This window comes from Oncorhynchus mykiss, chromosome 23 (assembly GCF_013265735.2).
Source record: "Oncorhynchus mykiss isolate Arlee chromosome 23, USDA_OmykA_1.1, whole genome shotgun sequence".
Classification (NCBI taxonomy): domain Eukaryota; kingdom Metazoa; phylum Chordata; class Actinopteri; order Salmoniformes; family Salmonidae; genus Oncorhynchus; species Oncorhynchus mykiss.
Window position 1 is genome coordinate 59,702,924 of NC_048587.1, and position 25,568 is coordinate 59,728,491.

Sequence of the window (25,568 nt, forward strand, 5' to 3'; positions counted from 1 at the left end):
CATCTATTACTAACACCATAAGTGTAATGACATTCAGCCTACAACGTTTCGTGTATTCATGGATGCCAAAAATGTTTAACCCCAAATATAAATAAACAAACGTATAAAATTATTTGTGATTTTCCTGAGTTACAGTTCATATAAGGATATCAGTCAAATTAAGTAAATTCATTAGGCCAAACAGCATAAGATACATGGGCTACACATTTGAAAACAGAGGACCGCTGTTTCGCTCACTCATATGCTTTCTCTGGTGAGATTGATTGAGATCGAGTCTTGCTGTCTGTACAATAAACTCGGGGGGGGGGGGGGCACTGGGGTGGCCAATCAGAATTCAGGGGGGCCACCACCTGGGCACACCACTGCTCCCAGACCTAAAAGGCTACGCAAGCCTCACATCCGATCTCGCTATCGCGTTTTCTCCATCAAAAACTCCTCCCCGAAACCTGATTCCGTTGGAACTTCGGTAATGAAGTGGGCTTGATAGAGAGGTTGGATTGGGAAACGAGAGAGCGCGAGGGAGGGTCTCCGGGACCGGTAAATGCCGCTTTAAACAGATATAAGCAAAATTACGCTATCAGAACGGAATTACGTAATTGTGCCTTAGAAATTGGTTCCAAACATTTCATACTTAAACTTGACTGACAGGGTCGTAGTGAGGAGTATATAGGAGGGAGGGAGACTGGTGCCCAAGCCACTTTCGCTCGAGTCCTCCCTACATTATGTAGATCTAGTGAAGTAAACCAAGCGGACATTACACTTTACGCAGTTATTCCGTTTTCATTACACTATTCATATTTATTTTAAAAATATATTTGTTATTACCTTCTTTTTTTATTATTGGATATCTAACGGATTTTTTTAAAAGGGAATTTGCACTTTCACCCGGTAAATTGTTGCATTCCAATGTGCATGGGGAATTTTTTAGCAATGTTGCCATAAGTTTCAAATTTACTGCTAGTCAGAATACTTTAGTTAAAGAATGTAGCACACTTATATTTTGTTATGTGATTGATTTGCAGAAGTGTTGTTTTAGAAGTAGTGTATCATTGTTTCCCAATAGCCCATAACAGACCACATATAGTATGTGCACGTTGTAAGGTGTAATGTATGTATTGTATCTTCCACCTGTGTTAGTTTTGGAGACAGTTGGGCTCCTTCATAGCGTTGCTACTGTTGAAGCAGATCTGTGGATTTGACATTAGGTGATGCACTTGTAACGGCATGGCATGACCGAGAACTTCACTATTCACAGTTGCAATGAACTTGGTGTCGCTTTGTGACAGCTGACCAGAGGGCGAATAAAAAATAGATAGCCTACAAAGAATTTATAATTTTACTTATGAGATAGTCATTACAATCGTGATGAAGTTAACAACTTTAAGTTTGCGGTTTCCCTGGATGATAATCAGCGTTTGTGTCTCTTGTGTTTTGAAGGAGATATGATACTCAGAAGTCTCAACTTGCTGCCGATTTTATTACTTTGCTCCTCAGCGCTACCTCAAGGTAAATCTACTTATGCATAAAGTTTATACGACTTTTCATCATCATTATCATAACATCAATGCCATTTCATTTTTATTGTTAAATAATGATGTGATCTATGTTATATACTAATTTGATTTTTAAAAATGAATCATGAGTGAATATGATACTGTCATTTTTTCTTGTGACTGAAAGCATACCGAGTTAAGTTATAGCCAGGGCTCTCCAACCATGTTCCTGGAGATTTTAATACCAACACTGTTCCTGGAGATTTTAATACCAACCCTGTTCATGGAGAGCTACCTTTCTGTAGGTTTTAACTCCAACCCTGTCCTGGAGAGCTACCATCCTGTAGATTTTTTAGCTCCAAACCTAATCTAGCACACCTGATTCTAATAATTAGATGATTGATAAACCGAATCAAGTTAGTTACAACTGGGGTTGGAAGAAAAACCTACAGGAGAGTCGCTCTCCAGGACAGCCAGGTCACCCATGATACAAGTCAGTATTCAACGTGGTCCATCTATGTCTGAGGACGTTGGGAGACGATGTGGAAACTACCCACTAGGGGGCGTTGTTACCTTCAAATAGATTTCAGTTTTCCTAGGGTGTTGTGGAAGGAAGGGGATGGCAGATGGGTATAAGCATCTGTCGCTGATTCTAAAGGTTGCAAGTTTGAATCCAGCAATAGAAAGTTGCTTCTCATGTTTTTGTTTTAAGCCTATCCCAACCTTAACCCTTACCTTAACCATTTGGATTTTGGAGTTAATGCCCTAACCATAAACATTCCTAAACTTAATCCTAACCTTAAACATTCAGAGTTAATGCCTAATCATAGATTTTTGAAAATTTGACGTTTGCAACAACTTCAAAATTTGACTATTGAGAAACATGGATGAACGTGTAATTCTGATGTGAGACTTTGAGAGCTGGTTGCATCAGGAACAGGGTTGGAGAGCCCTGCTATAGACTTAGTTATAATCACTTGGTCAGATTTTCATAGAATGCTTTGCTGTTTCATAAAGCTAATTGGCTGTACACGTTCTCCTCTCCCTATCAATCACTTGTATGACTGATTGAAGATGGCGAGGTCACATCGGATGACGACACAACGTTTGACCTGTTTGATATTAGCGGTATCACACGCAAGACTCTGGGCGCCAAGCAATTCCGCGGCCAAGACACGGACAACCCTGCTTACCGCTTCATCCGCTTCGACCATTTGCCCTCAGTGAGCGCGCCCGTGCTCAAACAGATGCTTCAGCAAATCCAGAACAATGAGGGCTTCGTGTTCGTGGCCAGCATGCGCCAGGACCGCGGATCGCGGGGAACCCTCATCGCCATGGAAGGCGCCAACGGCCAGCGGCAGTTTGAAATAGTCTCCAACGGCCGCGCCAACACGCTGGACCTTGTCTACTGGGTGGACGGCTCCCAAAATGTTGTCTCCTTCGAGGATGTTGACCTGTCCGACTCGCAGTGGAAGAATATCACACTTCATGTTCATGGCGAAAACGCAAATCTGTTTGTGGGCTGCAGTCTCATCGACAGCTTCATCTTGGATGAGCCGTTCTACGAGTACCTGCAGGCGGAGGGGAGCCGAATGTTCGTCGCTAAGGGATCCATCCGTGAAAACCACTTCAGGGTAAGAATAACCTTTGTCCAGAAAAGTAGTGCACCAGATGTTGGGAATAGGATACCATTTCAGATCTTGCCCCTTAAGTAATTCTGCATCTAATGTTAGCCAATAAGAATAACTCATTCTGTATTTTTTTTACTTGACATACAAGCTCAAGGTAAGTTAATAGTAAAGAAGTTGTTCCTAGCTGCTAGTCCAATGTGACACATAACAGCCTATTTTCTTGTCACACAGGGGTTACTGCAGAACGTTCGCTTCATGTTCGACACATCCGTGGATGACGTTCTTAGGAACAAGGGCTGTGAAGTCACTAAGCCAGGTAAGAGACAGTTGGATTTTGGCTAACATTACTGTACTGGTTGTGTTCATTAGGCACCAAATGGAGAAAAAAAACAGTTTGAAACAAGGAGGGACTACCTGGACTTATCCATTGAGAGACACTTGTTTCTGTTAAAAAGGAACGGACTACCTGGACTTGTCCAATGAGAAAGGATCATTTTAGTTTTCCATTGCAAATTTTGTTTTGAATGTTTTCTGTTAACATGCCAAATAATATGCCCCTGTAGCTTAGATAGACTGAGACCTACCAATAGGGGGCAAAATGATATGTAGGCCTAAAGATATTTCAAGGACATAATCTCAAATCTCATGCTGTATTATGTTACAGCAACTGTCCTTTATGAACCTTTTCTCAAACCGTTGTGTGCTGTTAGCCAACTGTTATGGTCCTTGTCATCCCAAGTTTGGCAAAATAGAATGATCATATAAATGGCCAAGACAGCACAAACAGATCTGGGACCAAGCTGGTCCTTTTTGGGGATCTGTGCTATTGTTTTCATGCTCTGAACATTCTGATGACGTGACCTCAATTCGTCATTCCCGACCTGCTTCAAACTCCCTTTTAAGCCCCATCCAACGCAGATGAACTGAACAATCCATCCTGCTGCCTTACTAGTGCATCCCAAATGGCACCCTATTTCCTATTTAGTGCACTTCTTTGGTCACAAGTAGTGCACTACATAGGGAATTAGCGGGAATAGGGTGTTGTTTGTGACGCAGTCACAGTCACATGCAACCTCTTACAGCTCTGTGGTTCTGCATTTCATTTAGATAAAACCATATCATATTTCCCCAACAGACCAAACCTCTTACAGCTCTGTGGTTCTGCATTTCATTTAAATAAAACCATATGACATTTCCCCAACAGACCCAACCAATTAAAAATAGGGAGTTCTTCCTTATATCCATTGTGTCTGATTCTATCACTTTTTTCAGTCTTTCATTTTAGTGGGTCATAGAAATACTGCAGATGTGGAGATATCTGACAATATTATATCATGTTAACAGAAATCACTGTGTCATTGTGGTGGCGTGCGGTCAACCTGTGTGTGTTTGTGTGCGTGCGTGTGCTGCGGTTGACAAACAAAAGGAGATACAGACGCTAACATTTGTTTCCATTGAGAGTGGACTGGCTGGGTAATGATGGGTGAGAAAAACAGAAGGCTAATGTTTGGGGAGGAAAATAAAAGAGTAATGATGGGGGAGGATAACAGATTGGTAATGATGGGGGAGGATAACAGATTGGTAATGATGGGGGAGGATAACAGAAGGGTAATGATGGGGGAGGAAAATAAAAGAGTAATGATGGGGGAGGATAACAGATTGGTAATGATGGGGGAGGATAACAGAAGGGTAATGATGGGGGAGGATAACAGAAGGGTAATGATGGGGGAGGAAAATAAAATAGTAATGATGGGGGAGGATAACAGATTGGTAATGATGGGGGAGGATAACAGAAGGCTAATGTTTGGGGAGGAAAATAAAAGAGTAATGATGGGGGAGGATAACAGATTGGTAATGATGGGGGAGGATAACAGAAGGGTAATGATGGGGGAGGATAACAGAAGGGTAATGATGGGGGAGGAAAATAAAAGAGTAATGATGGGGAGGATAACAGATTGGTAATGATGGGGGAGGATAACAGAAGGCTAATGTTTGGGGAGGAAAATAAAAGAGTAATGATGGGGGAGGATAACAGATTGGTAATGATGGGGGAGGATAACAGATTGGTAATGATGGGGGAGGATAACAGAAGGGTAATGATGGGGGAGGAAAATAAAAGAGTAATGATGGGGAGAATAACAGATTGGTAATGATGGGGGAGGATAACAGAAGGGTAATGATCGAGGAGGATAACAGAAGAGTAATGATGGGGGAGAATAACAGATTGGTAATGATGGGGTAGTATAACAGATTGGTAATGATGGGGGAGGAGAACAGATTGGTAATGATGGGGGAGGATAACAGATTGGTAATGATGGGGGAGGAAAATAAAAGAGTAATGATGGGGGAGGATAACAGATTGGTAATGATGGGGGAGGAAAACAGATGGGTAATGATGGGGGAGGATAACAGAAGGGTAATGATGGGGGAGGAAAATAAAAGAGTAATGATGGGGGAGGATAACAGATTGGTAATGATGGGGGAGGAGAACAGATTGGTAATGATGGGGGAGGATAACAGATTGGTAATGATGGGGGAGGAAAACAGATGGGTAATGATGATGGGTGAGGAAAATAAAAGATTAATGATGGGGAGGAAAATAAAAGAGTAATGATGGGGAGTTAACGATAAGCATTTGAAATATCTTATGTTTCTTCCCCCCTATATTCAATCAAAAGAAAAGAGGAAATAGGAGAGGAAAGAGGAGAGGAAAGAGGAGAGGAAAGAGGAGAGGAAAGAAGAGAGGAAAGAAGAGAGGAAAGAAGAGAGGAAAGAAGAGAGGAAAGAGGAGAGGAAAGAGGAGAGGAAAGAGGTGATGAAAGAGGAGAGGAAAGAAGGGAAAAGGAGAAGAAAGGAGTCATGAATCAAGGCATACACACACACACATAGCAACAGCTGGAAACATATTTGGAAGAGTTGCATGAGTCCACCAGACTTTAGGGGGGGAAAGGAAGTAAAACATCTTTGTCCAATTTGGCCACAGTGGGACATCTTGTGGTTAAACAGGGCCAGCTTGACTTGGACCTAGCCTGATTTACAGCCCCTAACCGCCAATTAATCTCTGACCATTTACATGGCTGACCATGAGACAACAACTGCACATGTCTATGGGCACACACTGCACATATGTAATGGCACACACACACATGCGGACACACACACACACACACACACACACACACACACACACACACACACACATAGGAGTTGGCAAGACAGCACAGACAGACATGACCATAGGAGTTGGCATGACAGCACAGACAGATCTGGGACCAGGCTAGGTTTCTCCCCTTCACGTGTTGGATGTTTTCCATCCCATTCTGACCTGGCCTGTGGTGGGTCTACTACCAACTGTACTAGAGGAGAAAAGGTGGCATTGAACCCAGCTCAGTGTCAGTGTGTTGGACATGACCAGGCTCAGTGTCAGTGTGCTGGACATGATGACCAGGATCAGTTTCAGTGTGTTGGACATGATGACCAGGATCAGTGTCACTGTGTTGGACATGATGACCAGGGTCCGTGTCAATGTGTTGGACATGATGACCAGGATCAGTGTCAGTGTGTTGGACATGACCAGGCGCAGTGTCAGTGTGATGGACATGATGACCAGGCTCAGTGTCAGTGTATTGGACATGATCACCAGGATCAGTGTCAGTGTGTTGGACATGATGACCAGGCTCAGTGTCAGTGTGTTGGACATGATGACCAGGCTCAGTGTCAGTATGTTGGACATGACCAGGCTCTGTGTCAGTGTGTTGGACATGACCAGGCTCAGTGTCAGTTGGTTGGACATGACCAGGCTCAGTGTCAATATGCTGGACATGACCAGGCTCAGTGTCAGTGTGTTGGACATGATGACCAGGCTCAGTGTCAGTGTGTTGGACTTGATGACCTGGATCAGTGTTAGTGTGTTGGACATGACCAGGCTCAGTGTCAGTGTGTTGGAAATGACGGACATTCTCAGCATCAGTGTGTTGGACATGATGACCATGCTCAGTGTCAGTGTATTGGACATGACCAGGCTATGTGTCAGTGTGTTGGACATGATGACCAGGCTCAGTGTCAGTGTGTTGGACATGACCGGGCTCAGTGTCAGTGTGTTGGACATGATGACCAGGCTCAGTGTCAGTGTGCAAGACATGATGACCAGGATCCGTGTCAGTGTGTTGGACATGAAAACCAGTATGTTGGACATGACCAGGCTCAGTGTCAGTGTGTTGGACATGATGACCAGGCTCAGTGTCAGTATGTTGGACATGACCAGGCTCAGTGTCAGTATGTTGGACATGACCAGGCTCAGTGTTAGTGTGTTGGACATGATGACCAGGCTCAGTGTCAGTGTGCAAGACATGATGACCAGGATCCGTGTCAGTGTGTTGGACATGAAAACCAGGATCAGTATCAGTGTGTTGGACATGATGACCAGAATCAGTGTCGGTGTGTTGGAAATGACGGACAGCCTCGGTGTCTGTGTGTTGGACATGATGACCAGGCTCAGTGTCAGTGTGTTGGACATGACCAGGCTCTGTGTCAGTGTGTTGTACATGGCCAGACTCAGTGCCAGTGTGTTGGACATGATCAATCAATCAATCAAATTTATTTTATATAGCCCTTCGTACATCAGCTGATATCTCAAAGTGCTGTACAGAAACCCAGCCTAAAACCCCAAACAGCAAGCAATGCAGGTGAAGAAGCACGGTGGCTAGGAAAAACTCCCTAGAAAGGCCAAAACCTAGGAAGAAACCTAGAGAGGAACCAGGCTATGTGGGGTGGCCAGTCCTCTTCTGGCTGTGCCGGGTGGAGATTATAACAAAACATGGTCAAGATGTTCAAATGTTCATAAATGACCAGCATGGTCGAATAATAATAAGGCAGAATAGTTGAAACTGGAGCAGCAGCACAGTCAGGTGGACTGGGGACAGCAAGGAGTCATCATGTCAGGTATTCCTGGGGCATGGTCCTAGGGCTCAGGTCCTCCGAGAGAGAGAAAGAAAGAGAGAATTAGAGAGAGCATATGTGGGATGGCCAGTCCTCTTCTGGCTGTGCCGGGTGGAGATTATAACAGAACATGGCCAAGATGTTCAAATGTTCATAAATGATCAGCATGGTCGAATAATAATAAGGCAGAACAGTTGAAACTGGAGCAGCAGCACAGCCAGGTGGACTGGGGACAGCAAGGAGTCATCATGTCAGGTAGTCCTGGGGCATGGTCCTAGGGCTCAGGTCCTCCGAGAGAGAGAAAGAGAGAAGGAGAGAATTAGAGAACGCACACTTAGATTCACACAGGACACCGAATAGGACAGGAGAAGTACTCCAGATATAACAAACTGACCCTAGCCCCCCGACACATAAACTACTGCAGCATAAATACTGGAGGCTGAGACAGGAGGGGTCAGGAGACACTGTGGCCCACTCCGAGGACACCCCCGGACAGGGCCAAACAGGAAGGATATAACCCCACCCACTTTGCCAAAGCACAGCCCCCACACCACTAGAGGGATATCTTCAACCACCAACTTACCATCCTGAGACAAGGCTGAGTATAGCCCACAAAGACCTCCGCCACGGCACAACTTAGGGGGGGGGGGGGGGGGGGGGGGGCGCCAACCCAGACAGGATGACCACATCAGTGACTCAACCCACTCAGGTGACGCACCTCCTCCAGGGACGGCATGAGAGAGCCCCAGTAAAGCCAGTGACTCAGCCCCTGTAATAGGGTTAGAGGCAGAGAATCCCAGTGGAAAGAGGGGAACCGGCCAGGCAGAGACAGCAAGGGTGGTTCGTTGCTCCAGAGCCTTTCCGTTCACCCTCCCACTCCTGGGCCAGACTACACTCAATCATATGACCCACTGAAGAGATGAGTCTTCAGTAGAGACTTAAAGGTTGAGACCGAGTTTGCGTCTCTGACATGGGTAGGCAGACCGTTCCATAAAAATGGAGCTCTATAGGAGAAAGCCCTGCCTCCAGCTGTTTGCTTAAAAATTCTAGGGACAATTAGGAGGCCTGCGTCTTGTGACCGTAGCGTACGTGTAGGTATGTACGGCAGGACCAAATCAGAGAGATAGATAGGAGCAAGCCCATGTAATGCTTTGTAGGTTAGCAGTAAAACCTTGAAATCAGCCCTTGCTTTGACAGGAAGCCAGTGTAGAGAGGCTAGCACTGGAGTAATATGATCAAATTTTTTGGTTCTAGTCAGGATTCTAGCAGCCGTATTTAGCACTAACTGAAGTTTATTTAGTGCTTTATCCGGGTAGCCGGAAAGTAGAGCATTGCAGTAGTCTAACCTGGAAGTGACAAAAGCATGGATTAATTTTTCTGCATCATTTTTGGACAGAAAGTTCCTGATTTTTGCAATGTTACGTAGATGGAAAAAAGCTGTCCTTGAAATGGTCTTGATATGTTCTTCAAAAGAGAGATCAGGGTCCAGAGTAACGCCGAGGTCCTTCACAGTTTTATTTGAGACGACTGTACAACCATTAAGATTAATTGTCAGATTCAACAGAAGATCTCTTTGTTTCTTGGGACCTAGAACAAGCATCTCTGTTTTGTCCGAGTTTAAAAGTAGAAAGTTTGCAGCCATCCACTTCCTTATGTCTGAAACACATTCTTCTAGCAAGGGCAATTTTGGGGCTTCACCATGTTTAATTGAAATGTACAGCTGTGTGTCATCTGCATAGCAGTGAAAGTTAACATTATGTTTTCGAATAACATCCCCAAGAGGTAAAATATATAGTGAAAACAATAGTGGTCCTAAAACGGAACCTTGAGGAACACCGAAATTTACAGTTGATTTGTCAGAGGACAGACCATTCACAGAGACAAACTGATATCTTTCCGACAGATAAGATCTAAACCAGGCCAGAACTTGTCCGTGTAGACCAATGTGGGTTTCCAATCTCTCCAAAAGAATGTGGTGATCGATGGTATCAAAAGCAGCACTAAGGTCTAGGAGCACGAGGACAGATGCAGAGCCTCGGTCTGATGCCATTAAAATGTCATTTACCACCTTCACAAGTGCCGTCTCAGTGCTATGATGGGGTCTAAAACCAGACTGAAGCATTTCGTATACATTGTTTGTCTTCAGGAAGGCAGTGAGTTGTTGCGCAACAGCCTTTTCTAAAATTTTTGAGAGGAATGGAAGATTCGATATAGGCCGATAGTTTTTTATATTTTCTGGGTCAAGGTTTGGCTTTTTCAAGAGAGGCTTTATTACTGCCACTTTTAGTGAGTTTGGTACACATCCGGTGGATAGAGAGCCGTTTATTATGTTCAACATAGTAGGGCCAAGCACAGGAAGCAGCTCTTTCAGTAGTTTAGTTGGAATAGGGTCCAGTATGCAGCTTGAAGGTTTAGAGGCCATGATTATTTTCATCATTGTGTCAAGAGATATAGTACTAAAACACTTGAGTGTCTCTCTTGATCCTAGGTCCTGGCAGAGTTGTGCAGACTCAGGACAACTGAGCTTTGAAGGAATACGCAGATTTAAGGAAGAGTCCGTAATTTGCTTTCTAATAATCATAATCTTTTCCTCAAAGAAGTTCATGAATTTATCACTGCTAAAGTGAAAGTCATCCTCTCTTGGGGAATGCTGCTTTTTAGTTAGCTTTGCGACAGTATCAAAAAGGAATTTCGGATTGTTCTTATTTTCCTCAATTAAGTTAGAAAAATAGGATGATCGAGCAGCAGTAAGGGCTCTTCGGTACTGCACAGTACTGTCTTTCCAAGCTAGTCGGAAGACTTCCAGTTTGGTGTGGCGCCATTTCCGTTCCAATTTTCTGGAAGCTTGCTTCAGAGCTCGGGTATTTTCTGTGTACCAGGGAGCTAGTTTCTTATGAGAAATGTTTTTAGTTTTTAGGGGTGCAACTGCATCTAGGGTATTGCGCAAGGTTAAGTTGAGTTCCTCAGTTAGGTGGTTAACTGATTTTTGTCCTCTGGCGTCCTTGGGTAGGCAGAAGGAGTCTGGAAGGACATCAAGGAATCTTTGTGTTGTCTGTGAATTTATAGCACGACTTTTGATGATCCTTGGTTGGGGTCTGAGCAGATTATTTGTTGCAATTGCAAACGTAATAAAATGGTGGTCCGATAGTCCAGGATTATGAGGAAAAACATTAAGATCCACAACATTTATTCCATGGGACAAAACTAGGTCCAGCGTATGACTGTGACAGTGAGTGGGTCCAGAGACATGTTGGACAAAACCCACTGAGTCGATGATGGCTCCGAAAGCCTTTTGGAGTGGGTCTGTGGACTTTTCCATGTGAATATTAAAGTCACCAAAGATTAGAATATTATCCGCTATGACTACAAGGTCCGATAGGAATTCAGGGAACTCAGTGAGGAACGCTGTATATGGCCCAGGAGGCCTGTAAACAGTAGCTATAAAAAGTGATTGAGTAGGCTGCATAGATTTCATGACTAGAAGCTCAAAAGACGAAAACGTCATTTTTTTTTTTGTAAATTGAAATTTGCTATCGTAAATGTTAGCAACACCTCCGCCTTTGCGGGATGCACGGGGGATATGGTCACTAGTGTAGCCAGGAGGTGAGGCCTCATTTAACACAGTAAATTCATCAGGCTTAAGCCATGTTTCAGTCAGGCCAATCACATCAAGATTATGATCAGTGATTAGTTCATTGACTATAATTGCCTTTGAAGTAAGGGATCTAACATTAAGTAGCCCTATTTTGAGATGTGAGGTATCATGATCTCTTTCAATAATGACAGGAATGGAGGTGGTCTTTATCCTAGTGAGATTGCTAAGGCGAACACCGCCATGTTTAGTTTTGCCCAACCTAGGTCGAGGCACAGACACGGTCTCAATGGTGATAGCTGAGCTGACTACACTGACTGTGCTAGTGGCAGACTCCACTATGCTGGCAGGCTGGCTAACAGCCTGCTGCCTGGCCTGCACCCTATTTCATTGTGGAGCTAGAGGAGTTAGAGCCCTGTCTATGTTGGTAGATAAAATGAGAGCACCCCTCCAGCTAGGATGGAGTCCGTCACTCCTCAGCAGGTCAGGCTTGGTCCTGTTTGTGGGCGAGTCCCAGAAAGAGGGCCAATTATCTACAAATTCTATCTTTTGGGAGGGGCAGAAAACCGTTTTCAACCAGCGATTGAGTTGTGAGACTCTGCTGTAGAGCTCATCACTCCCCCTAACTGGGAGGGGGCCAGAGACAATTACTCGATGCCGACACATCTTTCTAGCTGATGATGACCAGGCTCAGTGTCAGTATGTTGGACATGATGACGAGGATTAGTGTTAGTGTGTTGGACATGACCAGGCTCAGTGTCAGTGTGTTGTACATGGCCAGACTCAGTGCCAGTGTGTTGGACATGATGACCAGGCTCAGTGTCAGTATGTTGGACATGACCAGGCTCAGTGTCAGTGTGTTGGACATGATGACCAGGCTCAGTGTCAGTATGTTGGACATGACCAGGCTCAGTGTCAGTATGTTGGACATGACCAGGCTCAGTGTCAGTATGTTGCAGATGACCAGGCTCAGTGTCAGCATGGTAGACTTGATGACCAGGCTCAGTGTCAGTGTGTTGGTCATGTCCAGATGCAGTGTCAGTGTGTTGGACATGACCAGGATTATTGTCAGTGTGTTGGACATGACAAAGCTCAGTGTCAGTATGTTGGACATGATGACCAGGATCCGTGTCAGTGTGTTGGACATGATGACAAGGTTCAGTGTCAGTGTGTTGGACATAAAAACCAGGATCAGTATCAGTGTGTTGGAGATGATGATCAGTATCATTATCAGTATCAGTATGTAGGGCATTATGACCAGGCTCAGTGTCAGTATGTTGGACATGACCAGGCTCTCTGTCAGTGTGATGGACATGACCAGGCTCTGTGTCAATGTGTTGTACATGGCCAGACTCAGTGTCAGTGTGTTGGACATGATGACCAAGCTCAGTGTCAGTGTGTTGGACATGATTACCAGGATCAGTGTTAGTGTGTTGGACATGACCAGCCTCAGTGACAATGTGTTTGACATTATGACCAGGATCAGTGTCAGTGTGTTGGATATGATGACCAGGCTCAGTGTCAGTGTTTTGGACATGATGACCAGGCTCTGTGTCAGTGTGTTGGACATGATGACCAGGCTCTGTGTCAGTGTATTGGACATGATGACCAGGCTCAGTGTCAGTATGTTGGATATGACCAGGCTCAGTGTCAGTGTGATGGACATGATGACCAGGATCAGTGTCAGTGTGTTGGACATGATGACCAGGCTCAGTGACGGTGTGTTGGACATGATGACCAGGCACAGTGTCAGTGTGTTGAACATGACCAGGCTCAGTGTCAGTATGTTGGACATGACCAGGCTCAGTGTCAGTGTGTTGGACATGATGACCAGGCTCAGTGTTTGTGTGTTGTACATGACCAGGTTCAGTGTCAGTGTCTAAGACATGATGACCAGGATCCGTGTCAGTGTGTTGGACATGAAAACCAGGATCAGTATCAGTGTGTTGGACATGATGATCAGTATCAGTATCAGTATGTAGGGCATGATGAGCATGCTCAGTGTCAGTATGTTGGACATGACCAGGCTCTGTGTCAGTGTGTGGCCAGACTCAGTGTCAGTGTGTTGGACATGATGACCAGGCTCAGTGTCAGTATGTTGGACATGATGACCAGGATCAGTGTTAGTGTGTTGGACATGACCAGGCTCAGTGACAATGTGTTTGACATGATGACCAGGATCAGTGTCAGTGTGTTGGACATGATGACCAGGCTCAGTGTCAGTGTGTTGGACATGATGACCAGGCTCAGTGTCAGTGTGTTGGACATGATGACCAGGCTCAGTGTCAGTGTGTTGGACATGATGATATGACCCAGTGTTAGTATGTTGGACATGATGACCAGGCTCAGTGTCAGTGTGTTGGACATGATGACCAGGCTCTGTGTCAGTATGTTGCAGATAACCAGGCTCAGTGTCTGCATGGTAGACTTGATGACCAGGCTCAGTGTCAGTGTGTTGGTCATGTCCAGATGCAGTGTCAGTGTGTTGGACATTACCAGGACTATTGTCAGTGTGTTTGACACAATGACCAGGCTCTGTGTCAGTGTGTTGGACATGACCAGGCTCAGTGTCAGTGTGTTGGACATGATGACCAGGCTCAGTGTCAGTGTGTTGGACATGATGACCAGGCTCAGTGTCAGTATGTTGGAGATGACCAGGCTCAGTGTCAGTATTTTGGTCGTGTCCAGACGAAGTGTCAGTGTGTTGTACATGACCAGGATTATTGTCAGTATGTTGGACATGACCAGGCTCAGTGTCAGTGTGTTGGACATGATGACCAGGCTCAGTGTCAGTGTGTTGGACATGATGACCAGGCTCAGTGTCAGTATGTTGGACATGACCAGGCTCAGTGTCAGTGTGATGGACATGATGACCAGGCTCAGTGTCAGTGTGTTGGACATGATGATCAGGCCCAGTGTCAGTATGTTGGACATGATGACCAGGCTCAGTGTCAGTGTGTTGGACATGACCAGGCTATGTGTCAGTGTGTTGGACATGATGACCAGGCTCAGTGTCAGTGTGTTGGACATGACCAGGCTCAGTGTCAGTGTGTTGGACATGATGACCAGGCTCAGTGTCAGTGTGCAAGACATGATCACCAGGATCCGTGTCAGTGTGTTGGACATGAAAACCAGTATGTTGGACATGACCAGGCTCAGTGTCAGTGTGTTGGACATGATGACCAGGCTCAGTGTCAGTATGTTGGACATGACCAGGCTCAGTGTCAGTATGTTGGACATGACCAGGCTCAGTGTTAGTGTGTTGGACATGATGACCAGGCTCAGTGTCAGTGTGCAAGACATGATGACCAGGATCCGTGTCAGTGTGTTGGACATGACCAGGCTATGTGTCAGTGTGTTGGACATGATGACCAGGCTCAGTGTCAGTGTGCAAGACATGATGACCAGGATCCGTGTCAGTGTGTTGGACATGACCAGGCTCAGTGTCAGTGTGCAAGACATGATGACCAGAATCAGTGTCGGTGTGTTGGACATGACCAGGCTCAGTGTCAGTGTGTTGGAAAAGACGGACAGCCTCGGTGTCTGTGTGTTGGACATGATGACCAGGCTCAGTGTCAGTGTGTTGGACATGACCAGGCTCTGTGTCAGTGTGTTGTACATGGCCAGACTCAGTGCCAGTGTGTTGGACATGATGACCAGGCTCAGTGTCAGTGTGTTGGACATGATGACCAGGATTAGTGTTAGTGTGTTGGACATGACCAGGCTCAGTGTCAGTGTGTTGTACATGGCCAGACTCAGTGCCAGTGTGTTGGACATGATGACCAGGCTCAGTGTCAGTATGTTGGACATGATGACCAGGATTAGTGTTAGTGTGTTGGACATGACCAGGCTCAGTGACAATGTGTTTGACATTATGACCAGGATAAGTGTCAGTGTGTTGGACATGATGACCAGGCTCAGTGTCAGTGTGTTGGACATGATGATCAGGCCCAGTGTCAGTATGTTGGACATGATGACCAGGCTCAGTGTCAGTGTGTTGGACATGATGATCAGGCCCAGTGTCAGTATGTTGGACATGATGACCAGGCTCAGTGTCAGTGTGTTGGACATGATGACAAGGGTCAGTGTCAGTATGTTGCAGATGACCAGGCTCAGTGTCAGCATGGTAGACTTGATGACCAGGCTCAGTGTCAGTGTGTTGGTCATGTCCAGATGCAGTGTCAGTGTGTTGGACATGACCAGGATTATTGTCAGTGTGTTGGACATGACAAGGCTCAGTGTCAGTATGTTGGACATGACCAGGCTCAGTGTCAGTGTGCAGGACATGATGACCAGGATCCGTGTCAGTGTGTTGGACATGATGACAAGGTTCAGTGTCAGTGTGTTGGACATAAAAACCAGGATCAGTATCAGTGTGTTGGAGATGATGATCAGTATCAGTATCAGTATCAGTATGTAGGGCATTATGACCATGCTCAGTGTCAGTATGTTGGACATGACCAGGCTCTCTGTCAGTGTGATGGACATGACCAGGCTCTGTGTCAATGTGTTGTACATGGCCAGACTCAGTGTCAGTGTGTTGGACATGATGACCAAGCTCAGTGTCAGTGTGTTGGACATGATTACCAGGATCAGTGTTAGTGTGTTGGACATGACCAGCCTCAGTGACAATGTGTTTGACATTATGACCAGGATCAGTGTCAGTGTGTTGGATATGATGACCAGGCTCTGTGTCAGTGTGTTGGACATGATGACCAGGCTCTGTGTCAGTGTGTTGGACATGATGACCAGGATCAGTGTCAGTGTGTTGGACATGACCAGGCGCAGTGTCAGTGTGATGGACATTATGACCAGGATCAGTGTCAGTGTGTTGGACATGATAACCAGGCTCAGTGTCAGTGTATTGGACATGATGACCAGGCTCAGAGTCAGTATGTTGGACATGACCAGGCTCAGTGTCAGTGTGATGGACATGATGACCAGGATCAGTGTCAGTGTGTTGGACATGATGACCAGGCTCAGTGACGGTGTGTTGGACATGATGACCAGGCACAGTATCAGTGTGTTGAACATGACCAGGCTCAGTGTCAGTATGTTGGACATGACCAGGCTCAGTGTCAGTGAATTGGACATGATGACCAGGCTCAGTGTCAGTATGTTGGACATGACCAGGCTCAGTGTCAGTGTGATGGACATGATGACCAGGCTCAGTGTCAGTATGTTGGACATGATGACCAGGATTAGTGTTAGTGTGTTGGACATGACCAGGCTCAGTGTCAGTGTGTTGTACATGGCCAGACTCAGTGCCAGTGTGTTGGACATGATGACCAGGCTCAGTGTCAGTATGTTGGACATGATGACCAGGATTAGTGTTAGTGTGTTGGACATGACCAGGCTCAGTGACAATGTGTTTGACATTATGACCAGGATAAGTGTCAGTGTGTTGGACATGATGACCAGGCTCAGTGTCAGTGTGTTGGACATGATGATCAGGCCCAGTGTCAGTATGTTGGACATGATGACCAGGCTCAGTGTCAGTGTGTTGGACATGATGACAAGGGTCAGTGTCAGTATGTTGCAGATGACCAGGCTCAGTGTCAGCATGGTAGACTTGATGACCAGGCTCAGTGTCAGTGTGTTGGTCATGTCCAGATGCAGTGTCAGTGTGTTGGACATGACCAGGATTATTGTCAGTGTGTTGGACATGACAAGACTCAGTGTCAGTATGTTGGACATGACCAGGCTCAGTGTCAGTGTGCAGGACATGATGACCAGGATCCGTGTCAGTGTGTTGGACATGATGACAAGGTTCAGTGTCAGTGTGTTGGACATAAAAACCAGGATCAGTATCAGTGTGTTGGAGATGATGATCAGTATCAGTATCAGTATCAGTATGTAGGGCATTATGACCAGGCTCAGTGTCAGTATGTTGGACATGACCAGGCTCTCTGTCAGTGTGATGGACATGACCAGGCTCTGTGTCAATGTGTTGTACATGGCCAGACTCAGTGTCAGTGTGTTGGACATGATGACCAAGCTCAGTGTCAGTGTGTTGGACATGATTACCAGGATCAGTGTTAGTGTGTTGGACATGACCAGCCTCAGTGACAATGTGTTTGACATTATGACCAGGATCAGTGTCAGTGTGTTGGATATGATGACCAGGCTCTGTGTCAGTGTGTTGGACATGATGACCAGGCTCTGTGTCAGTGTGTTGGACATGATGACCAGGATCAGTGTCAGTGTGTTGGACATGACCAGGCGCAGTGTCAGTGTGATGGACATTATGACCAGGATCAGTGTCAGTGTGTTGGACATGATAACCAGGCTCAGTGTCAGTGTATTGGACATGATGACCAGGCTCAGAGTCAGTATGTTGGACATGACCAGGCTCAGTGTCAGTGTGATGGACATGATGACCAGGATCAGTGTCAGTGTGTTGGACATGATGACCAGGCTCAGTGACGGTGTGTTGGACATGATGACCAGGCACAGTATCAGTGTGTTGAACATGACCAGGCTCAGTGTCAGTATGTTGGACATGACCAGGCTCAGTGTCAGTGAATTGGACATGATGACCAGGCTCAGTGTCAGTATGTTGGACATGACCAGGCTCAGTGTCAGTGTGATGGACATAATGACCAGGCTCAGTGTTTGTGTGTTGTACATGACCAGGTTCAGTGTCAGTGTCTAAGACATGATGACCAGGATCCGTGTCAGTGTGTTGGACATGATGACAAGGTTCAGTGTCAGTGTGTTGGACATGAAAACCAGGATCAGTATCAGTGTGTTGGACATGATGATCAGTATCAGTCTCAGTATGTAGGGCATGATGAGCATGCTCAGTGTCAGTATGTTGGACATGACCAGGCTCTGTGTCAGTGTGTTGGACATTATGACCAGGCTCAGTGTCAGTATGTTGGACATGATGACCAGGATCAGTGTTAGTGTGTTGGACATGACCAGGCTCAGTGACAATGTGTTTGACATGATGACCAGGATCAGTGTCAGTGTGTTGGACATGATGACCAGGCTCAGTGTCAGTGTGTTGGACATGATGACCAGGCTCAGTGTCAGTGTGTTGGACATGATGACCAGGCTCAGTGTCAGTGTGTTGGACATGATGACCAGGATCAGTGTCAGTGTGTTGGACATGATGACCAGGCTCAGTGACGGTGTGTTGGACATGATGACCAGGCACAGTGTCAGTGTGTTGAACATGACCAGGCTCAGTGTCAGTATGTTGGACATGACCAGGCTCAGTGTCAGTGAATTGGACATGATGACCAGGCTCAGTGTCAGTATGTTGGACATGACCAGGCTCAGTGTCAGTGTGATGGACATGATGACCAGGCTCAGTGTTTGTGTGTTGTACATGACCAGGTTCAGTGTCAGTGTCTAAGACATGATGACCAGGATCCGTGTCAGTGTGTTGGACATGATGACAAGGTTCAGTGTCAGTGTGTTGGACATGAAAACCAGGATCAGTATCAGTGTGTTGGACATGATGATCAGTATCAGTATCAGTATGTAGGGCATGATGAGCATGCTCAGTGTCAGTATGTTGGACATGACCAGGCTCTGTGTCAGTGTGTTGGACATTATGACCAGGCTCAGTGTCAGTATGTTGGACATGATGACCAGGATCAGTGTTAGTGTGTTGGACATGACCAGGCTCAGTGACAATGTGTTTGACATGATGACCAGGATCAGTGTCAGTGTGTTGGACATGATGACCAGGCTCAGTGTCAGTGTGTTGGACATGATGACCACTCTCAGTGTCAGTGTGTTGGACATGATGACCAGGCTCAGTGTCAGTGTGTTGGACATGATGACCAGGCTCTGTGTCAGTATGTTGCAGATGACCAGGCTCAGTGTCTGCATGGTAGACTTGATGACCAGGCTCAGTGTCAGTGTGTTGGTCATGTCCAGATGCAGTGTCAGTGTGTTGGACATTACCAGGACTATTGTCAGTGTGTTGGACACAATGACCAGGCTCTGTGTCAGTGTGTTGGACATGACCAGTCTCAGTGTCAGTGTGTTGGACATGATGACCAGGCTCAGTGTCAGTGTGTTGGGCATGATGACCAGGCTCAGTGTCAGTATGTTGGAGATGACCAGGCTCAGTGTCAGTATTTTGGTCGTGTCCAGACGAAGTTTCAGTGTGTTGTACATGACCAGGATTATTGTCAGTATGTTGGACATGACCAGGCTCAGTGTCAGTGTGTTGGACATGATGACCAGGCTCAGTGTCAGTATGTTGGACATGATGACCAGGATTAGTGTTAGTGTGTTGGACATGACCAGGCTCAGTGACAATATGTTTGACATTATGACCAGGATAAGTGTCAGTGTGTTGGACATGATGACCAGGCTCAGTGTCAGTGTGTTGGACATGATGATCAGGCCCAGTGTCAGTATGTTGGACATGATGACCAGGCTCAGTGTCAGTGTGTTGGACATGATGACAAGGGTCAGTGTCAGTATGTTGCAGATGACCAGGCTCAGTGTCAGCATGGTAGACTTGATGACCAGGCTCAGTGTCAGTGTGTTGGTCATGTCCAGATGCAGTGTCAGTGTGTTGGACATTACCAGGATTATTGTCAGTGTGTTGGACATGACAAGGCTCAGTGTCAGTATGTTGGACATGACCAGGCTCAGTGTCAGTGTGCAGGACATGATGACCAGGATCCGTGTCAGTGTGTTGGACATGATGACAAGGTTCAGTGTCAGTGTGTTGGACATAAAAACCAGGATCAGTATCAGTGTGTTGGAGATGATGATCAGTATCAGTATCAGTATCAGTATGTAGGGCATTATGACCAGGCTCAGTGTCAGTATGTTGGACATGACCAGGCTCTCTGTCAGTGTGATGGACATGACCAGGCTCTGTGTCAATGTGTTGTACATGGCCAGACTCAGTGTCAGTGTGTTGGACATGATGACCAAGCTCAGTTTCAGTGTGTTGGACATGATTACCAGGATCAGTGTTAGTGTGTTGGACATGACCAGCCTCAGTGACAATGTGTTTGACATTATGACCAGGATCAGTGTCAGTGTGTTGGATATGATGACCAGGCTCAGTGTCAGTGTGTTGGACATTATGACCAGGCTCAGTGTCAGTATGTTGGACATGATGACCAGGATCAGTGTTAGTGTGTTGGACATGACCAGGCTCAGTGACAATGTGTTTGACATGATGACCAGGATCAGTGTCAGTGTGTTGGACATGATGACCAGGCTCAGTGTCAGTGTGTTGGACATGATGACCACTCTCAGTGTCAGTGTGTTGGACATGATGACCAGGCTCAGTGTCAGTGTGTTGGACATGATGACCAGGCTCTGTGTCAGTATGTTGCAGATGACCAGGCTCAGTGTCTGCATGGTAGACTTGATGACCAGGCTCAGTGTCAGTGTGTTGGTCATGTCCAGATGCAGTGTCAGTGTGTTGGACATTACCAGGACTATTGTCAGTGTGTTGGACACAATGACCAGGCTCTGTGTCAGTGTGTTGGACATGACCAGTCTCAGTGTCAGTGTGTTGGACATGATGACCAGGCTCAGTGTCAGTGTGTTGGGCATGATGACCAGGCTCAGTGTCAGTATGTTGGAGATGACCAGGCTCAGTGTCAGTATTTTGGTCGTGTCCAGACGAAGTTTCAGTGTGTTGTACATGACCAGGATTATTGTCAGTATGTTGGACATGACCAGGCTCAGTGTCAGTGTGTTGGACATGATGACCAGGCTCAGTGTCAGTATGTTGGACATGATGACCAGGATTAGTGTTAGTGTGTTGGACATGACCAGGCTCAGTGACAATGTGTTTGACATTATGACCAGGATAAGTGTCAGTGTGTTGGACATGATGACCAGGCTCAGTGTCAGTGTGTTGGACATGATGATCAGGCCCAGTGTCAGTATGTTGGACATGATGACCAGGCTCAGTGTCAGTGTGTTGGACATGATGACAAGGGTCAGTGTCAGTATGTTGCAGATGACCAGGCTCAGTGTCAGTGTGTTGGTCATGTCCAGATGCAGTGTCAGTGTGTTGGACATGACCAGGATTATTGTCAGTGTGTTGGACATGACAAGGCTCAGTGTCAGTATGTTGGACATGACCAGGCTCAGTGTCAGTGTGCAGGACATGATGACCAGGATCCGTGTCAGTGTGTTGGACATGATGACAAGGTTCAGTGTCAGTGTGTTGGACATAAAAACCAGGATCAGTATCAGTGTGTTGGAGATGATGATCAGTATCAGTATCAGTATCAGTATGTAGGGCATTATGACCAGGCTCAGTGTCAGTATGTTGGACATGACCAGGCTCTCTGTCAGTGTGATGGACATGACCAGGCTCTGTGTCAATGTGTTGTACATGGCCAGACTCAGGGTCAGTGTGTTGGACATGATGACCAAGCTCAGTGTCAGTGTGTTGGACATGATTACCAGGATCAGTGTTAGTGTGTTGGACATGACCAGCCTCAGTGACAATGTGTTTGACATTATGACCAGGATCAGTGTCAGTGTGTTGGATATGATGACCAGGCTCAGTGTCAGTGTTTTGGACATGATGACCAGGCTCTGTGTCAGTGTGTTGGACATGATGACCAGGCTCTGTGTCAGTGTGTTGGACATGATGACCAGGATCAGTGTCAGTGTGTTGGACATGACCAGGCGCAGTGTCAGTGTGATGGACATGATGACCAGGATCAGTGTCAGTGTGTTGGACATGAAAACCAGGCTCAGTGTCAGTGTATTGGACATGATGACCAGGCTCAGAGTCAGTATGTTGGACATGACCAGGCTCAGTGTCAGTGTGATGGACATGATGACCAGGATCAGTGTCAGTGTGTTGGACATGATGACCAGGCTCAGTGACGGTGTGTTGGACATGATGACCAGGCACAGTATCAGTGTGTTGAACATGACCAGGCTCAGTGTCAGTATGTTGGACATGACCAGGCTCAGTGTCAGTGAATTGGACATGATGACCAGGCTCAGTGTCAGTATGTTGGACATGACCAGGCTCAGTGTCAGTGTGATGGACATGATGACCAGGCTCAGTGTTTGTGTGTTGTACATGACCAGGTTCAGTGTCAGTGTCTAAGACATGATGACCAGGATCCGTGTCAGTGTGTTGGACATGATGACAAGGTTCAGTGTCAGTGTGTTGGACATGAAAACCAGGATCAGTATCAGTGTGTTGGACATGATGATCAGTATCAGTATCAGTATGTAGGGCATGATGAGCATGCTCAGTGTCAGTATGTTGGACATGACCAGGCTCTGTGTCAGTGTGTTGGACATTATGACCAGGCTCAGTGTCAGTATGTTGGACATGATGACCAGGATCAGTGTTAGTGTGTTGGACATGACCAGGCTCAGTGACAATGTGTTTGACATGATGACCAGGATCAGTGTCAGTGTGTTGGACATGATGACCAGGCTCAGTGTCAGTGTGTTGGACATGATGACCAGGCTCAGTGTCAGTGTGTTGGACATGATGACCAGGCTCAGTGTCAGTATGTTGGACATGACCAGGCTCAGTGTCAGTGTGATGGACATGATGACCAGGATCAGTGTCAGTGTGTTGGACATGATGACCAGGCTCAGTGACGGTGTGTTGGACATGATGACCAGGCACAGTATCAGTGTGTTGAACATGACCAGGCTCAGTGTCAGTATGTTGGACATGACCAGGCTCAGTGTCAGTGAATTGGACATGATGACCAGGCTCAGTGTCAGTATGTTGGACATGACCAGGCTCAGTGTCAGTGTGATGGACATGATGACCAGGCTCAGTGTTTGTGTGTTGTACATGACCAGGTTCAGTGTCAGTGTCTAAGACATGATGACCAGGATCCGTGTCAGTGTGTTGGACATGATGACAAGGTTCAGTGTCAGTGTGTTGGACATGAAAACCAGGATCAGTATCAGTGTGTTGGACATGATGATCAGTATCAGTATCAGTATGTAGGGCATGATGAGCATGCTCAGTGTCAGTATGTTGGACATGACCAGGCTCTGTGTCAGTGTGTTGGACATTATGACCAGGCTCAGTGTCAGTATGTTGGACATGATGACCAGGATCAGTGTTAGTGTGTTGGACATGACCAGGCTCAGTGACAATGTGTTTGACATGATGACCAGGATCAGTGTCAGTGTGTTGGACATGATGACCAGGCTCAGTGTCAGTGTGTTGGACATGATGACCAGGCTCAGTGTCAGTGTGTTGGACATGATGACCAGGCTCAGTGTCAGTGTGTTGGACATGATGACCAGGATCAGTGTCAGTGTGTTGGACATGATGACCAGGCTCAGTGACGGTGTGTTGGACATGATGACCAGGCACAGTGTCAGTGTGTTGAACATGACCAGGCTCAGTGTCAGTATGTTGGACATGACCAGGCTCAGTGTCAGTGAATTGGACATGATGACCAGGCTCAGTGTCAGTATGTTGGACATGACCAGGCTCAGTGTCAGTGTGATGGACATGATGACCAGGCTCAGTGTTTGTGTGTTGTACATGACCAGGTTCAGTGTCAGTGTCTAAGACATGATGACCAGGATCCGTGTCAGTGTGTTGGACATGATGACAAGGTTCAGTGTCAGTGTGTTGGACATGAAAACCAGGATCAGTATCAGTGTGTTGGACATGATGATCAGTATCAGTATCAGTATGTAGGGCATGATGAGCATGCTCAGTGTCAGTATGTTGGACATTACCAGGCTCTGTGTCAGTGTGTTGGACATTATGACCAGGCTCAGTGTCAGTATGTTGGACATGATGACCAGGATCAGTGTTAGTGTGTTGGACATGATGACCAGGCTCAGTGTCAGTGTGTTGGACATGATGACCAGGCTCTGTGTCAGTATGTTGCAGATGACCAGGCTCAGTGTCTGCATGGTAGACTTGATGACCAGGCTCAGTGTCAGTGTGTTGGACATGATGACCAGGCTCAGTGTCAGTGTGTTGGACATGATGACCAGGCTCAGTGTCAGTATGTTGGAGATGACCAGGCTCAGTGTCTGTATTTTGGTCGTGTCCAGACGAAGTTTCAGTGTGTTGTACATGACCAGGATTATTGTCAGTATGTTGGACATGACCAGGCTCAGTGTCAGTGTGTTGGACATGATGACCAGGCTCAGTGTCAGTGTGTTGGACATGACCAGGCTCAGTGTCAGTGTGATGGACATGACCAGGCTCAGTGTCAGTGTGATGGACATGATGACCAGGCTCAGTGTCAGTGTGTTGGACATGATGATCAGGCCCAGTGTCAGTATGTTGGACATGATGACCAGGCTCAGTGTCAGTGTGTTGGACATGATGACCAGGCTCAGTGTCAGTATGTTGCAGATGACCAGGCTCAGTGTCAGCATGGTAGACTTGATGACCAGGCTCAGTGTCAGTGTGTTGGTCATGTCCAGATGCAGTGTCAGTGTGTTGGACATGACCAGGATTATTGTCAGTGTGTTGGACATGACAATGCTCAGTGTCAGTATGTTGGACATGACCAGGCTCAGTGTCAGTGTGCAGGACATGATGACCAGGATCCGTGTCAGTGTGTTGGACATAAAAACCAGGATCAGTATCAGTGTGTTGGAGATGATGATCAGTATCAGTATCAGTATCAGTATCAGTATGTAGGGCATTATGACCAGGCTCAGTGTCAGTATGTTGGACATGACCAGGCTCTCTGTCAGTGTGATGGACATGACCAGGCTCTGTGTCAATGTGTTGTACATGGCCAGACTCAGTGTCAGTGTGTTGGACATGATGACCAAGCTCAGTGTCAGTGTGTTGGACATGATTACCAGGATCCGTGTTAGTATGTTAGACATGACCAGCCTCAGTGACAATGTGTTGGATATGATGACCAGGCTCAGTGTCAGTGTTTTGGACATGATGACCAGGCTCTGTGTCAGTGTGTTGGACATGATGACCAGGCTCTG

At 46.4% G+C, this 25,568-nt stretch overlaps 1 protein-coding gene across 3 annotated transcripts in view; it reads left to right on the forward strand.

Moving 5' to 3' along the window:
* The first annotated feature begins 470 nt into the window (after nucleotides 1-470).
* LOC110503016 (thrombospondin-2) overlaps nucleotides 471-25,568 on the forward strand; it is a 113,028-nt gene continuing 87,930 nt past the window's right edge. The window contains exons 1-4 of one of the 3 annotated variants that reach the window (XM_036960899.1): nucleotides 471-537; nucleotides 1,438-1,506; nucleotides 2,568-3,127; nucleotides 3,356-3,440. In XM_036960899.1, coding sequence (XP_036816794.1) covers nucleotides 1,443-1,506; nucleotides 2,568-3,127; nucleotides 3,356-3,440 — 709 coding nt within the window. In that variant the 5' untranslated portion in view covers nucleotides 471-537; nucleotides 1,438-1,442. Of the gene's footprint in view, nucleotides 538-577; nucleotides 889-1,437; nucleotides 1,507-2,567; nucleotides 3,128-3,355; nucleotides 3,441-25,568 lie in introns of those variants that run through there. The other 2 variants (XM_036960898.1, XM_036960900.1) reach the window with 2 other exon arrangements.